At 42.9% G+C, this 16,775-nt stretch overlaps 1 protein-coding gene across 1 annotated transcript; it reads right to left on the reverse strand.

Annotated features, from left to right (window-relative positions):
• Nucleotides 1–13: 13 nt before the first annotated feature.
• LOC147796833 (ATP-binding cassette sub-family C member 4-like) lies at nucleotides 14–15,492 on the reverse strand. Its single transcript, XM_087145809.1, has 21 exons — nucleotides 14,881–15,492; nucleotides 9,844–9,954; nucleotides 9,250–9,370; nucleotides 8,879–9,094; nucleotides 8,650–8,739; nucleotides 8,081–8,244; nucleotides 7,856–7,981; nucleotides 7,246–7,495; nucleotides 6,111–6,482; nucleotides 5,655–5,744; nucleotides 4,954–5,145; nucleotides 4,138–4,319; nucleotides 3,492–3,588; nucleotides 3,021–3,212; nucleotides 2,623–2,760; nucleotides 1,839–1,916; nucleotides 1,505–1,709; nucleotides 1,260–1,339; nucleotides 925–1,075; nucleotides 733–753; nucleotides 14–267 (listed from the first exon to the last, which is right to left on the reverse strand). Exons 1-21 carry the CDS (start codon nucleotides 15,036–15,038, stop codon nucleotides 14–16), a joined length of 3,288 nt encoding a protein of 1,095 aa, XP_087001935.1. The 5' UTR covers nucleotides 15,039–15,492.
• Between the last annotated feature and the right edge of the window lie 1,283 nt (nucleotides 15,493–16,775).

Consider the following 16,775-nt stretch of genomic DNA (forward strand, 5'->3'; position numbering starts at 1 on the left):
CATTTGAACATGCCTACTTCATTTTGTGCAACTTACGGCCAGCGGCCATGATGCTGGTGAAACAAACTCCGCAGATGAACAAGGTATTGAGGATATCTAGCTGCACTGCGAACCAGCGGGACGTAGCTAGAAAGAGGAACCAGGCCCGGGTGTGGCCGTCAAGGTAGCCGTCAAAAACCGCGGTGAAGCGCCGCTGGGCCCTGAACGCCCGGACCGTGATCAGACCGGTCAGAGTGGCCGACAGATGAGAAAACACGGGGCTGCGAGCTTCAAACAGGAACATACGATGAAAGAAAATTTGTAATACGAAACAATATTGGATGTTTAGTTTAAGAAAGCGAATCATATCACATTAAAACGGATCCAAACTAGGTCCTAAACTTGCGCAATGGCATATGGTGACAATACCATAATGTTTCACTAGATACAATACGGGCGATTCACAATAGCGCGCCACCAAGAGTTTGCAACACGTTGACCAATCATAACGCGCGAAATTTGTCGACCCTTTCCAAACGTGCATTGGGTCGACAAATTTTGTGCACTGTGATTGGCTAACGGGTTGCAAACTCTTGGTGGCGCACTATTGTGCAACGGCCGTACTAATGAGACAACGCATTTACAAGTCAGTTTGTGAAATGAAATCATAGATAGAGTGTACTTCTACACATGTATACTGAAATAATTCTAAAACTATAAATTAACGATTCCTAAAAAAGCTATTTGTCTCACCCACGAAATTCGACAATCCTTCTTAAGACAGCATGACAGAAATGAAAATAAATCCTCATTAGGTGAGAAGAGCATAGCACACTATCATTAAAAATTCAGGGTTGCAGTGACTTAAGGCCTCTTTCAATCCACTTTAAGAGGTTGCATCAATCATAATATAGATTTAGATTACTGGAATCCCTGTTGAGGTACCTATTCCTTCTAATCTCTTGACGTCTCGAGAGGAGGCTAAGTAGTATCTCCTTACGAAATAAAATACGACGGCAATCGGGAGGGTGAAGGCGAGGCAGAAAGGATTGAAGATGGAAATCAAGATAATAATGGCAATGGTGTTCAAGGTAATCTGGACGGAGAAATGGAGAAAAATGAAAATAAAGAAAAATTTCAACCTGGAAGACCATTTTTGAGTTTAATATGAAGGGTTAAATTTAGTTCGAAGCCACTTTGTGTATTTGGAATTAACGAAAGCAATTAGCAATGCCACCAAACAGTGAAACATCAAAAAGCTGAGCCCGTCGGAACATTACCTGCAGAAAGTCCGTAAACGTTCCGGGCAACAAATCATCCATAAAACCAATATCCTTGGAGAAGCGATTCAAAATCCGACCTGAAGTAGAACAGCATACATTTTATCAGTGCTACTCCTTACTTTTCTGTTACACGTGGGTCACACAAATTCATGAATTCTTATCGATCTATAACGACAAGGGTTAAACACTGCACTAAATTAACACTACAGACGCATTAGTGTGCAGTCTCATTTGAGTCTCACCAACAGGATTCGTATCAAAGAACTGCATGGGCGCTCTGATGATGGCTGCGAACATTTGGTTGTGAAGAGCCCCGGAGGCCGTCACAAACAGATGAAAGAACAGAAAGCTACGGATTAACAAAGCAAGCGACGATCCTCCACACAGCATGGCGTAAACTCTGATGTAATGCGACTGGTGGTTGTTTTTTGTAGCATTCTGAAACTCCTGTGTGCAGTAGAAAATGGATTTGGAATCAAATTTAAACTTTAGACGGGGAACGTTCACACCAAGAAGTGTCTTATAGTAGCTACGACTTTTTTTTAACTGTAAGTTGTATGCTGACTATCAGCCAACCTGATTCATTGCCGCTAAATGCTTCTCTTCCTCGTAGGCCCACGTAGCCAGCCAGTGGTCTGTGAAAGTCAGCGCAGCCTGAAATGAAAGACAAAGCAAAATATTATTGTCTGGGGAACTTGTTGATTTGCCAATCATCGGGCGTGTGGTCTGAGCGGCTTGCAGCCCCCTAACAGTCAAATGAACGTGTGGAATTGTAAAACGTCATCATTACTCACTCCAGGCATGTTTTGGAAAGATGCGTCACTTTGAAGTAAAAAAATGGAGGAGAGGAAACGTCAAACATCGTACGCTGGGTTGGGATTGGTTGGCCATAAAATACTTCTTCCGGGTGGAATGTCTGCACTAAAAGTCCACTTTTGTAACATTGAAAATATTTGTGACGTGGCAGATATGCCACTGCCTTAAACTTAACTTAAACGTTAAAATTAAAATTAACTTAAACGTTAAAACACTCCGTAATCGGCTGTGGGACAACAGCTCTCTGAGGTTGCGTCCAAATCTCTTGTCCAGAGCTAGGTCTAGGTCTTTACTCCATTGAAAATGCGTGGAAATGCGTGGACAATAGACCTAGCCGTAGCTCTGGAAGCCCGTTTTGGACACGGCCAGAGATGCTTCTGTTCTTCTTATGGTTTTTCTAATATACAAAGCTCAGACTGAGTGAGTTGGAAACTAATTTTTAAACATGCTTTTATGAATGTGAATCATAATGCTTATAAGCATTCTGCTTTCTCCAGTGTCACAGGCTTCCACCTTTACCGTGTCCCATTACTGGCAGTTTTACCTGGGCACCGACCACTGCGATCACCCAGGTGAGCAGAAAGAGGAATCCCGCCGCTGCCCGGAAGTAGCGGAGGTACACCATCCACTGGACGGTACCCACCGCCATCTCCTCTGGGGCGATGTCCACGGGTTTCTCCGCCTACAGCAAGGGCGACACACCAAACAGGGAGAGCAAGAGGACGTGTGAAAGGACGGAAAAATAAAGACAAAAAATGCAAAAATGCCTAACAAGAAAGAGTGGCAAACACAAGACCAAAATTATCAAAGTCTCTTCCCTGATCATCACCCTTGTTTATATTAGCTCAGCAAACATATGGAAGTTTACAAGTATGACGCAACAATGCGACTTTTTCAAAGCAGGGTCAGCAAATTGCTAGCATGAAAAATAAAGACACCAACCTCATCTTGGCCTGCATGAAACGAAGCACTGGAGCTCGTTGATATTTTCCTTTGGTGTGTCTTCGGCCCGAGGAACTGCGGCTTCTTTTCTCCAGCTTGGTCATCGTCGTCGGATTTCTTCTTCAGGAGTGCCGCGAAGTCCACGCCTTCCTTCCGTAGCTGATGGTATGTCCCGTAGCCGGCTGATCTACCCTGTCACATTTAGTCCAGCACACCAAGGAATCACTGTCGATCATTATGTATGAGTAGCTTTTATGGGCCCTTAACTTTTGGGTTTGGAAAGTAGAGCTAAAATGCCTCTACATAACCAAACCATTCTTGAAGTGAAGTCCATCACAGACTGTCACCGTAATTATATCCGACCTGGGGACAAATGGCCAAACTGCCAGATAGTCTGAATGTTTGTCAGTCTAAAACGTGAGCAAGAAACCCAAAATGTTCTTTTCTCAACAGCTTTTATTTCAGAACTACCTGTTTTAGGATGAGAATCTTATCAGCCTTGTTCAGGAACTGCAGCTGATGAGTTACCAGGATCCGAGCTTTGTCCCTCATTTGATGAAGGATGCACCTTTTAAATTAAAGAAAATAACATTAATCCTTTCACCCGAGTGTACTGAAATGCACACTCTGAAACTGTAGGTGTGAACAGATAGATCATCAGGTGCAACTTTGTAGTTAACACAGGTTTACTTGCGCAGGGGATCAGAATTATCAGGTAGAGCAATTATTTGGCTGTACCAAAGAGAATGTTCCAATGCGTCTGTCTACTCAGTGAAAATGCATATGCATGTATCCTTTTTGTGGGGATGAAGGATTCTGTGACTTTTGGCGCACACCAACAAAGGATTTGTTTGTCCAATCTTCATCCACAGAGCAAAGATCCCGTGTCTGAAATACAACAAAGGATGTGAATTATTCTGAACCTTTTGAGTTTGATCTGATGCCTCATTGTAACCGAGAACCGAGCAACTTTTCAAATTTGTTTCCTTGAATTAGATAAAGAGGTTTAATGCTGACGAAGACGATGTCCATTACTCATCTTGGAGAAGTACAAGAAAGTCATGGAGAATGTAAAATGAAAAGAGTAATACTATGACAGGAAATAAAAATGGCTGACCTGTCAAAGAGGTGCTTCCCGACTGCCGGATCCACTGCGCTCAGCGGATCATCTAGCAGAAAAACATCAGCATCACTGTACAAGGCCCTGGCCAGGCTAGCCCTTGCCCTCTGACCCCCGCTGAGGGTCACTCCCCGCTCGCCGACCAGTGTCTGATCGTCGTGTGGTAGCAGCTCAATGTCCTGAGGATACAAGGTTGGATGACCTTTAAAGCTTCTCGTGGTGAAGTTCGCAAATTAAGTAAAAAGTCTGCAGTAGCACGACGCAAAGGATGGCTTCTGACGACGGACAAAGCATATGCTATTACTGTGTGAACATTAATTGAATATCCACTGGGTTTTTTGTCCGAACCAGAAGCTGACTGATAAATAGAGATATCCTTGCGTTGTACTACCATAACCTTTAACTAATTTGAAACAAGGTTGATTATTTCAATGTCTTGAGGCTGCATTTGGGCAAGCTTTGAAGCAATCCTTTAAGATGAAGCTTTGTAAAGTTTTTTTAGGCCACAAAACAACCTTAAACCTAGTAAAAGAAGGACATTTCAGAAATACAGTGACGAGTTTTAATTTCTTTTACTTAATAAGTCATTCTAAGGAAAAACAGAGTAGCTCCCCGGAGGTCTTTCTTTGGTTGACAACAATCAACTCACTGCAGCTTCTTCCGGTGCTTAAAAAAGATAAATCCTTCAATGTGGTTTCCATGTTAGCTTAAGTTTTAGGTTCCATTCAAACAAATGATTCTGGAACAGAGATGAAGCCCAAGAATGAAAAGATACTGGGATTTGAGAAATGGCTCCAGCCTCCTAGAACCTACCTTGGTAAGCGCACATTGCTTGATGACTCGCTGGTACTTCGCCGAATCGTACTCACTCCCAAAGAGGATGTTATCCCTGAGTGAGCCGGACAGGATCCAGGGTTGCTGAGCCGTGTAGCCAACCCGGCCGGTTAGGGCGTTGACTCCTGATACAGTAGGAAGCTCCCCCAGCAGGGCCATCAACAGGGAAGACTGGCACGGGAGAATAAACCATGCAGACGGTATAAAGATATTGAAGGAGCCCCTTTCCTGATCCCTAGTAATGTGTATTTACTGTGGATACCAACTTGTATTTGTAGTAGTATCCAAAAAGGTGCATTCTGTATCGATGCCGTAGAGATATCAAGGGGTGGTATGTTTGTATTGCACACTGTCTCGATTTCGAGGGTGCTCCATAATAGAGCTATTTAGATATGAAGGATAGTGTGATAAAACTGTGTAGATATTGTCCTTGACCTTGTGTAGGCCTATACAGATACCAAGAGTAGTTGTGGTCCACTAGTACTGGTCCTACACCTACAATTTAATAGGTCAACTGATTCTCCATTCTGCCCGGTTAGAGTTATTCCTTCAAGTACGTTTTAGTTCTGTATCAAAAGCGAGAAAATAATGGGTCCTTTGATCCTATGTTTGTCCTGTCTCTTCCTAAAGGGTGTTTATTAACACCACGCTTTTGCGATCTAGAATCAGTGATGGCTCACCTTTCCACACCCGACGGGACCGATCACCGCGAGAAGCTCTCCCGGCTCAACCCGAAAACTGATGTCCTGAAGCACAGTGTTGCTTAAATCCTTGTTTTAAAAATGAAAACGAGGTTAAGGATCTACACAATACTGTAAAAAAGGCACTTTCAACTCAGTACACGTATTTTCCGCCTTGATAGTTGATGTGTGAGATAGTGAAAGTGAAAAGTAAGACGCTACCATAGGAACGCTGTCTAAACAGTAGGAAGGAAACAGATCAAGAATGCATCTTAACAATTGGGAAAACCAGATTCGAAGGTCTAGGTTTGTGCATTTGTGTTGCCTTATAAACCAGTTACTTTTCTCTAGAATAATTGGATGCAAAGAATTATGGAAAGGAATGACCATTCGTTTTTTATTCGTGAAGGCTTGATGGGTGGAATGGGTTAACAGGCCTACAGTGCAGATAGATACCTTGTACCAGGATCCACACATATTCCTGACAACAATCCCGATTCCGTCCTTCATGTCAGCTGCAGCTCCCGTATTGCCTAGATCGCCGCCTTCCTGCATACAAGCGGGCCCAACGTACCCACCAACCTCCTCATTTCCGTGGCATTCGATCAGACAGGTCGTGATTTTTGTTCGTGCTTCTTTTTCAACGTACTGCGAGGTGCCCTTCCCATCTTCGGAGTCGCTCTCATTACTAATTTCCCTCGAAGCATCAATACCGTTCGTAGTTATCTCATCCAACAGAATCACGGTCTTTACTAATCCAACATTGGCATTAAGATCCACATTGACCTCTTGTGCGTGTTTCTTGAGTTCTTCCATGAGAAGAAACTTCTGGTTATTGAAGGTGGAAATAGTTTTGCAAAACTGAAAACAAAACCTGCCAGATCCTCTAGACTAAGTTGAGTCCTGAATAATTTTGTATTCACTCAATGGCAAATAACAACCAATAGGCCGAGGAGAACTCCTGTGCTTACGTGAACTAAGAGTAGTGTGGATTGTGTGCATGTAAGGAGCTCATTCTACAGTGAAGCCAGCATGAATAATTCATTATCGTTCTACTTTATCTGGTACTGATTGGCCCGAGAAGAATCTCGTAAGCTGTCCATGGACATTTTGGGGAAAGTTGTCGTGACCAGTTCTCAAGACTTCCCCCGCCCCAGATTGGCTACACGTACTTTACCAGCGCTTTGGTCTTTCACTTGTCAACGTTAAGAGCGAAGTTGGCGCTGCAGTACCGCACTAAGACTGCTTACATTAATTCAAAATGTCACCTAGCACTTTCTTTTGTATAAACATACAACGGGAACTAACTATTGCCTCTACTTTGCTTTTCCAGGTTTTCTTTTACTTCTTCATCTGCTTGCTGTTTCTTAGAAAAATAAGAGCATAAAACTGGAGAACTCATACCATCATTCAAGGAGTTCCCCTGCAGAGATAACGCACCGAACCCCATTCTGTTACACACCCTTCAGAAGCACTTGTATGACCAAACCCGTCGACGAACCACAATCATTACATTAAATTACTCTTTAACTCCACGAGCGTGAGTTACGGCCATCCACCTTTTTCCCAGATTTGCATTCTTTGTCCTTACCTGAATCCTACGAATGGAGACAAGTCCCTCCGCCCCGTTCATCACAGCGAATGGAAAGAATAAGGACAGGCAGATTCGAGCGCTGTAGAACAGCGAGATCACCGGGAACACCTTGGAGGGCGTGACGGGGTTGCCGAGTGAGGCGTAGACCACGAAGGTGACGAATGTTGTCAGTAGGGTACCCTCGAACAGCAGAGCAAAAATTAGCGCTCGTAAATACGAGCTTTGCAGTATCTTGCGTATCTCCTTACTGCAGAAGGGGAGAACAATTAATTAATGTCTACACCAGAAAGGCTGGCATGAACCATGTAAGACTCGAAATGGCAAAACTGAAAGATATCTCTTTCGATGATGGCTCGAAGAAAAATCGCTCTGTGGGTTCTCAACAGTTCAATTAGTAATGAATGGCTGTCTTCAGAAATGTTCTTTTCCAGCCTGGAATGTTCCATTGTTATCCCACCGTTTGGACAAAAACCTTTTCGAATGGCTCCCGTAGGGTCTAAACATCATCTCCCAGTTTGGAACTATTTATCCGTGGTACAACGACCGCCACTGAATGTTGAAAACTGGTACAAGTTATCAGATTGGTATGCTGTGACTATCAACCTACCCTCGGCTTTCAGCGACTGTCTTTCCAAAAGATTGTTCCCAGGCGTAGATCTTGATGACACGCATCCCCGAGATCACTTCATTCATAATGCGGAGTCTGGCATCTGACAACAAGGCTGTCTTGGATCTGACATAGTTATGGAGAGAAAGATGCGAAGAGGTGACATCTCAATAGCTAAAGCAGGAAGAATGGATGCGCACCATCACAAGCAAACAAAGGTCTTACCTCAACCTCGAAAACAGCTTCCCCATGTAAACTTGAATGGGCGCCATCAGGAACATGATGGAGAGCCCCGCTACGCAAGAAACTCCGATCTCTCGCCAGCATAAGGCAAACACCACAATCAGCTGGCATGGTGCTATCCACAGGTGATGTATAAATACAAAGGCCTGCAAAAGCAGACACGGAATAGATTCAAAGAATGCCTCGGATGGCATTAAAACCCAACGCGAATAAGACAAGAAGTCTAGGAATGCCAAACAGTGCCAAAGGGAAAGCTGCTGCGCGTACATTCAAGAACAGAAACACATTGTCTTACGTTGAGATTTCTAACTCAGTAAAAACAGTTGAAGGTATCAAGTTGGTACTAAAATTAGTCAACGGACCTAATAAGCGAATGCTTTGGAACAAGTGTCGTTTGAAGGTTTAATTGGGCCTTCGAAAAGCAATCGTTCTTGTGCTCCCACGGGACAAGGAGGTTATTTTACCCATTTGATCACTGAGCTGCCGGGGTTGGCCATCCGACAGACAGGGCTGCGGGAGTCGACACCAAACGAAATATTTCTCATACTTACCAGATCGAATCTGTTGACGTCATTGGAGAGGATGTTCACCAGTTGACCGACAGTGGTCTCACCTAGAGCAAGGTTGCTGAGCTTCAAGGCCTACAATTATGGAAAAAATGGCTCGGCTACATAATTGTCACAGCGCATAAAAAGTGCAGGGTCAGTGTCTAAGTTCAACTCAAGTAGACTCTTGAGGATGCCACCTAGAGCTAAGGCAAGAGAAGAAAATGATCACTACCTTTCTGAAGACAAGGGCCGAGCAAGCAGTTCTGAGTTTCATCCCCGTCAGGCCGAAGCCGAAGGAACACCAGTGGTGGGCGACGACGAGACCTAGCGAGGACAAGGAGAGACCGGCTGCTTGCAGGTAGGCCTCAGTGGTTGAAACGAGGTCCGTGGAGAAGTACAGAACCAATCGTGCCAACATCAACGGCTGAGCCATCTTCAAGAAGACCTCCTACGAACAGTATTTATGACTGAAATAATAACAGCAGTTTCTTTCGTTTGGCAACTTAAAACATCGTTTTGGCTTCTTAGTCTCAAGGTTCGATCCAATAAAAGTAGGGCTACTGCAGAGGAAATAATTACCATTTAAGATTTGGCAAAAATTACCTCAACGAAAGCGGGCAAACCATAGATCATGAATTTTACACCAAACACTCTCAGCAACGCCCATCGGAGGGACGGTGGCCTCCCCGTGACATTACTTTTCTCCAACTCTTTATTCCACTCACTGGCAAAACAAATCGGCGACAGTTATAATACAGTATAATACAGGCACAACGGTGTTTGACACAACCACAACTTTTTTTTCAGTGAACCGCATAATTAATTTGTTTGGTAAATACCACCTCATTATTTGGAAGGGCATGAAAGGTAAGTTCAAAGGCGCTTCGTAATGGAATTTGAACTAATGAAATTCATAATTATTCACAAATGCGCGTAAATGGCCTTGGTGGCAATTAAGGGCCATTGAAAAATGTACAGGGGGTGCGATTTTGATCATTTTCTCTCTTGTTTTCTGGCTTTGTTAATTTTTTTCTCTAGAAAAAGTCCCATTAAGTCGTTTCCGCTGTTAGTTTCTTATCTAAGTGCAATTTTCAGTACTCTGTTAAAAGACTTTGCAATCGTGATTTTTCCTGTGCACACGAGATTAAGTAGGTTATACCGAGGGTTCCAAATGGGAATTTCATAGACTTGTTTTACCTTTCAAGTTTATTCACTAACACACCCGCGGAGTCTTCTGGCAAAACATCGTACAAGTCTTCCTCCACGAGAGGCCTCCCATACCCTCGACGGAAGAAGTCCAGCATCCAGCTGAAAAAAAAGCTAGGATATTGCGACTGAATGCAATACTAGGGAGGCCATATCTGCGAATGAACACTGGAGACATTAGATATCGGGGATATTTCTTAAGGTCCCCTTACCGTTTACAATACCAGAACGAGATCATTAGATTGTTCCGTCTCGTTGGATAGTGCAAGTTTAAACAGAAAGACATGCAAAGTTTGGTTGAGTTAAGTTTTGTCGTTTTATGAGTTCAGCGGCTTGAAAGAAAATATCAACTTGGGATAGTTTCTGTTCCTACTGCCCATTCCTTTCTGGTATTATAATGAAGCCAATGATTCCTTGAAAGCGCCACTGGCACTGCCTAAAGCCCACAGACCTGTGGTCACCCGAACAGAAGACAACTATAAGTACATGCGTTTGCAGCTTTAGAACTGGAGGAAACATCTTGGCACATTCTGGGTAAAACCAGTACGACCAGGACACGTCCATTCGTCACTAGTAGCTGGCATAGGCGTATGCAGCTTTTGTTGTAGCAGGGGAGGGGGGAATTCAAAGGCAATTGCAGCATCGGACTTATTCAACATGATGTTTGATAAATAGACAAACCGACTATACTGCAAAAGGGGGAAAACGTGGTGGAAATTCGTTGGGGGGGGGATCGTCCCCCGATACGCCACTGGGTGAAAGGTGAGGAAAGAACTTTTTTCAGTGACACAGCTCCTCATTTATGGGTCCAAAAAAGGTGCAAAGTTTATTTATTTAGTTTTGACATTGTCAACAATGGAAGCCTCTTGTTTGAATGAGAGGACTGAAACCATTGCCTCTCGTCATATTTTATGGTCTTTTTATTGATTCAAAGTTGTTAATTCACACTTCTCATAGTAACAAGGCCATGCGCTCTAAAGTATATGTGCCTGTACATCACTTCCAACAAAAAAAAAAAAAAAAAAAAAAAAAGAGGGGAGGAAATTGCGTCACCACACCACTTTTGGACCAAGTCCATCCATGACCAGAAACCGGACTTGGGGGGGGGGGCAAAAGAAAAAAGTTCAAGAAGGTGATTTGGACCTTCATTTTTTCATTTTCCACTTTTCCGCTCTGGAACCTTGGGGAACGGAGCAGATCCATGAAATCCATACTGTAGCGCCGGCGGGTCCGGCCGGTGGGGGCGCCAGCTTGGACCCGTATGGAGTTGGCTGGCTGCCCCCGCTGGTATGCGAACGGCCCACGGTTTTCCCGCCTCGCGCCTGCGCAGTCCCCGCCGAGACGCGTCATGTCTAGAGCTTGGGATAGAACACAGTGTTGTTGACAAAAAGAAATAAAACAGAGATTTCTTGACTTGTGTGTGTATATATTAGCATCAGAGCCCAATCAGTAGGACACGCTACAATACTTATATCCAGTTACCGATTGATCGACGACCCACAACAACGAAGGTGTCTGGACAAACACCCCGGGCGTATTAGAAACCCCATTCTCATTGAGTCCCATACTCACGAACAGTGTTCGTGGGTCGTTGATTACGAAGGCCGAATGGCAAAAAGAGTGCAGCTGCGCTAAAGGTCAAGATAGTAGTCGCCATTTTGAAACCAAATGAAAAGATGGCATGGCATTCACCATTTCACAATGATAAAGTCTCCAGATATTCATATCAAATGGTCAGGGTAAATTCTCTCCAATAGCCATGAGTATTTGCACTGGGTTTTATTTTCATTATAGTGAGTCTTTTCTATGTTACGTCACAAAACCAACATTAAGTTTGGTATGTACCATATCCGCCATCTTTTTTCTTGATGTTCTCCATCCACTCCCCAGAAACTGGGGAGTGACAATCTTGCTCGCAAACAATGTTCGCTCGTTGATTCTTTCCTTTCGAAACCCCGTTCTCGTGTTCGACTAACACGAGAGCGGGGTTTCGAATACTCCCCCTGTACGGTTGCTCAAAGAACCAAAGTGTTCGAATCGAATCTAGCAGATCATACCATGTGTCGTGTACAAAACATGTTCCTAATTCAATAATTGGATAGTCATTCGCAAATTAGGGAACTTCAAGGTAACCAACACCTCCGTGTAAAGGTAACAGATAATCTCGCTTTCGAAAAGTACTTATTACTGTACCTTCTTTTCATATCAGTGAATCTGTTAGAAATCAGACTGACAGTATTACGTTGTTGGTCGTGTACATACGCCGCTGGTAAGAGTCTACTTAAGTACAGGTTCTTTAGGCATTCGCTTCCTCTTAATTTGAGAAATACAAACATGTTCTCCGTTATACGCTTTCGCACAAACCGTTACAAATCAAGTGTTTTCCGACAGTCCTCAAACCTGTCAAAATCTTTTTAGTGGTTTCTAAGGGCTGCCGTAGCTTTTGTTCTGCAGACATGCTCATGATGAATTTTCGTGTATGTTCTATATCGTGTCTGATATATCTTATAGATTCTTATCCTGTCCTAGTTTGTGTGGTTATTTGTCTTTTAGGTTCATAGTATATTTGTTCTGCAACCAGTGTAATGTTTTATCTATTCTTAAGTAATTGTTTGGTATGGCAGTAACTTTTAAATGTATTTCAATTTATTTGTAATCTAATATTATCTTAGTAAAATGGACCATAATGCAGCTGTTTGGCTGCGAAAGTTTATTATTTAATAAACCAGTAATAATACTTCAGACCATGTGGATCGCAGTGATACTGCGAGTGGAGAATATGTGGCTCCACACCTACTACGGGGACAGTGCGAGGCGAACTGCTTGAAAACATGTCACCCGTAAAGCGGCAGTTTACAGTACAATTTATAAGGTTGGAGCCTATTCCCCGTTGTGGTCAATTAATTTAACACTCTCTGAAGTGTTCAATTGCTGTTGTTCTGACGGCCAGCAACCACTTTTAGCAGTCAATTGTAGGAAAACACAACTGTGAGCAGGGATGCAAGTCGTCCAAAGAAAAACAAGGATGTAAAAGAGACTTGTATGTATGTATGAAACCGAATTTTAAAAACATTAGTAATTAAACCGAAAATGGGGGTAGGTGGCCGAAGCCAATTTTTTTGGTGAATTAAATTTGTTTGTAAATGTAATTTAAAGCATTGAAAGTTTTTAATGGGCCCTTAACGTATTACCTGTCAGGTTTATTTGCCCCCAGTTAGTGTTCAGACAGATTGAACTTTGTTTCCTCTTGGTGAACATTATGTTTTAATACCAATTGTAAACATTGAAAAAGCAAGGGTTTCTTGCCAAAAAGATACACTGACAGTGATTTCAAAGAATATGTATCTTTGTGTATTATGTGATTTAAATGATTTGTCTTTTGGTGGAAATTAAGCCTATACGCCGAAGGGGGGGGAGTGTTAGCTAGGAGACTTCAATGTTTTCAACTTGGAGGGATTTTCTCATCCCTTAAATCAAATCCTTTTTCTGTTCTTTTCTTGAGCCATTGCCATCTGGCTGGTTCTCTTTCTCCGTGTGATTACCATGAGTCACTTCACTGTTGGTGTACTTTATCGCAAAGGCCAGGTCGTTAGCGATTGGGAGTCGGATCCACATTATAATACATAATAAATAGCTTAGTGACATTAAAATAAGCTAGGTACTGCGCAACAACTAACTCATTGTCAGAGTTACCCCTGCCAGTTTATTGAAGGACTGGATACGGAGTTGAATCCATACAATAAACACACCAATACCTGCAGGGAATGCAAGTTAATGCTTTGCCCTGACGTATGAAACCTGAAAGTTGACCTTGGTGGCACGCTTCCGGAACCCTTGGATATGAAAATAACGTGCACAGATTTTAGAATTTGTTATATTTTTTTGTTCTGTTACTTCTTAAAATATCTATCTTGGAAAAAAGGCTGCACCATTGCATCTTTGACATGAATTGTCATCTATTGCCCTGTACATATTTAATAACGATGCCAAAAATTATTTGTCAAGTCGTTATGTCGCCTTATGTCACTATTATCCCTCACTAGAGTCACGACGAAGGATTGTAAATGAAGTTCACCGACCAAAACACAAGCTTCTAAAGAAGTCTAGCAGCCACCCGACCCGACTACCCACCGCTACTTATAAGTGGGGCCTGTGCAGCTAATAAATAGCCACGCTCTAACTGTGGTGCTAATATTATTATATGGGTAGTCGGGTCGGGTGAGCCGCCACTGGACTGCAGACTTGTTTACCGGCGTGCATTGCAGGCAAAAACCTTTTAGTTTTGTGTTCGACAACACACACACGAACAACGAAATCAGTTCTGTGAATGTTCAATGTCTGTAAACGTGACTCTATTCAAACAGAATATTATACTGTGACCAGCTAAGGTTGTAGGAGCTGCATAATAGGCCCATATTAGTGGTTTTTTCCAAGATTTTTCTTAATAAAATGACAATTTGTGAAGGGTGTGCAAGTTTCAATATATTTCCGTAAAGATGTGGGAAAAAACTTCACGCAAGAAAAAGAAAACAGCAACCTCAGATGTAGAAAGTTAGTTCATATCCCTCTGCTTTGGCAGACTAGTCCGTTTCTTAACATACAGTACATTTGGTTATTCTGATCGTTTGTTGTCGTCCTCAATTTCTCTCCAAAGCCATGAAATAAAGGGTCTTGTGGTTCATTTTTCATCTTCCTTCGTCCACAGTGAAATACTTTTGCAACTCACTAGCAAAACTTCCCTGCTAGATGAATAAACTAAATTGCAACATTACGAGTAAGCCAACAAGCTTTGAATTTGGATGAGACTTGAGGCTATGCATGGTGGAAGTACTAACTATGGACAACTTTGCGGTGACACCATGTGGATATATTTCTCTTTTGTGAGTGTGTGTGGTTTTGAGAGGAACCGAGGTGGAACCACACACACTCATAAAAGAGAAATATATCCACATGGTGTCACCGCAAACTTGTCCATAGTAAGCTTTGAAGTTGATCCCACTACAAACAGTGAATTTAACTCCAACTTACATGAAGAATGCTTTGGAGAAGATTCCGGCCCTAAGCAGTGGGTGTGGTTGTCTTTCATTTTGGCATGATGCTTTCGGAGGCGGGGTGATCCCAGACTCTTTAGCATTATAGCGCTTACTGCCACCCGCTGAAGTAGGCTTGCTATCTAGGGCCTCCATGATGACTTGTCTGTGAGGCCACGGAGCCCCGATGCACAATGTTATTGATTAGGCAAACTAGATCCTTCCCAGCGTAGCGCCTGTCAACTCATAGCTCTATGGTCACCTCTGGTGACTGGTGACCTTATCTACCAGCACCACTCTTAAATAAAAAGTGGTCCCCTTCTTCAACCTTTTTGTTTGAACGCGGTGTTTGTGGTTTGTAGCTGATAAACAAGCGTCAGACACGGTCATAAAGGCTTAATAATTAACTATATGTATGTCAAGTTAGTGTTTTAGCTAAAACAGTTGCTCACCACGGGGATCGAGTCAGCCGTGATATTCAAACGAGCGAGCTCTAAGCCAAATACCGTTTTATCACTGCGAGTTCAAGTCGAAGTAGTCCAACTCTGTTTTCCGGGGTCACGTGGAACCTTCCACTCATTTGCATAAACATTTACATTTACTTAAGCGTTGGTGGCAACTAAAGTGGCAGTGTAATTTTCCGCCTTCAGCAGTGATACTTTTTTCTCTTTCTGCTGACTAAGAACAAGAGCTACCCAGTTCAATATAACGAGGTCAACCCAGCGGATTGCGTTATCAAAAGTTCTGACGTTTCCCTGAAAGTCCTTTGAAGGTTTTCTTTTGAGCTACAAAAGTGTTCATGTTTGTTCTCTGTGGATCGATGCCCGTGTGTTGACGGCGGGCGTAGGTGAATCCACGCTGGAATCCAATAGAATTGATTTCAGATCAGAATCGTACTCCAATTCAACTTGTTTGGGGGATTCGATTCTCTGATGAAGCTGAGTCCGATTCCCGAGCTAGGATTCTCGTCTTTGCGTGACGATTTCGAAGAAAGGTGAATTCCAACACGCCTTCAATCGATCAACCATTTAACAAAGTGAACTCTCTCCTGGTACGCGGTGCATCAAAGGCAGAATGCTAGCTCAAGTCACTGATGAAACAATCCTCTAACAATAAATCATTTAACATAAAATTGTGAAAAAAAGGCATTTTACGACACCAGAAAGTGAGACATTTTATGGAACCAGTCTTTGTGGAACGATTTTATGTATTTTTTGTAAGGCAATCGCATCCAGCACGAGCGATGATGCACGAGTGCTTATATGGCCAGCTTCAAACGTCGAACTTCTGCTGCATCTAATCTAAAAGTTGTAATCGACGAAAAGCGCGAAAAAATGGCAGTTGCTTCAAACGTTGATTTTCTGTTGAACGTAATCACATTTCTTTTTCTCTGCCATCAAATTAACTGCACGTGGTTTTAAAAGGGGAGTGGTGATTATCTGCTCGACACTCCTGCCGCTCCTCCTTCTAGGAGAAAATGCCACAACCACCACTGTAATGTCGACATTTGGTCAAAAATGAAGTCGGCAGTAAGTACGATGCTGAATGTCAAAGGGAGACTTTGAGACGCTTGGCGGCTACAGAAGCAACGGTCCTTTTTTGGTTAATGTGGGCATGCCCATGCAGTGAAAGGCATGAGTAGTTGTTCTGAGCACGCACACAACTGCGCCACCATGTGTCTCAAAGTCTCCCACTCCGAAAAATGATTCAAAACCAACCTGGGTATGTTCCTGTCTCACATTAGACACGATTTAGAGTGAAACACTTACATAGATTCCCATCTCTGAGGCATAGGTATGTTTATGAAGACTCTTGTAGTGGAGATTGGTTTCATGCTGTTGCAGAAAAATGATCAATACTATTAGTGAAGTTTGAAAAGTTTGTGAACCCATC

Source organism: Acanthaster planci, linkage group LG14 (genome assembly GCF_054643075.1).
Source record: "Acanthaster planci isolate LZ-2023a linkage group LG14, COTS_SCS, whole genome shotgun sequence".
NCBI classification, from domain to species: Eukaryota; Metazoa; Echinodermata; class Asteroidea; order Valvatida; family Acanthasteridae; genus Acanthaster; species Acanthaster planci.

Excerpts from the sequence above, each read along its gene's own strand:
- LOC147796833 (XM_087145809.1), bottom strand. The coding sequence starts at position 15,038 with ATGGAGGCCCTAGATAGCAAGCCTACTTCAGCGGGTGGCAGTAAGCGC. Across the intron at positions 1,917-2,622 it reads TCGCAGTGGTCGGTGCCCAG|GCTGCGCTGACTTTCACAGA; the intron begins GTAAAACTGCCA and ends CTTTCATTTCAG. Across the intron at positions 1,076-1,259 it reads CGTTTACGGACTTTCTGCAG|ATTACCTTGAACACCATTGC; the intron begins GTAATGTTCCGA and ends TTCTCCGTCCAG.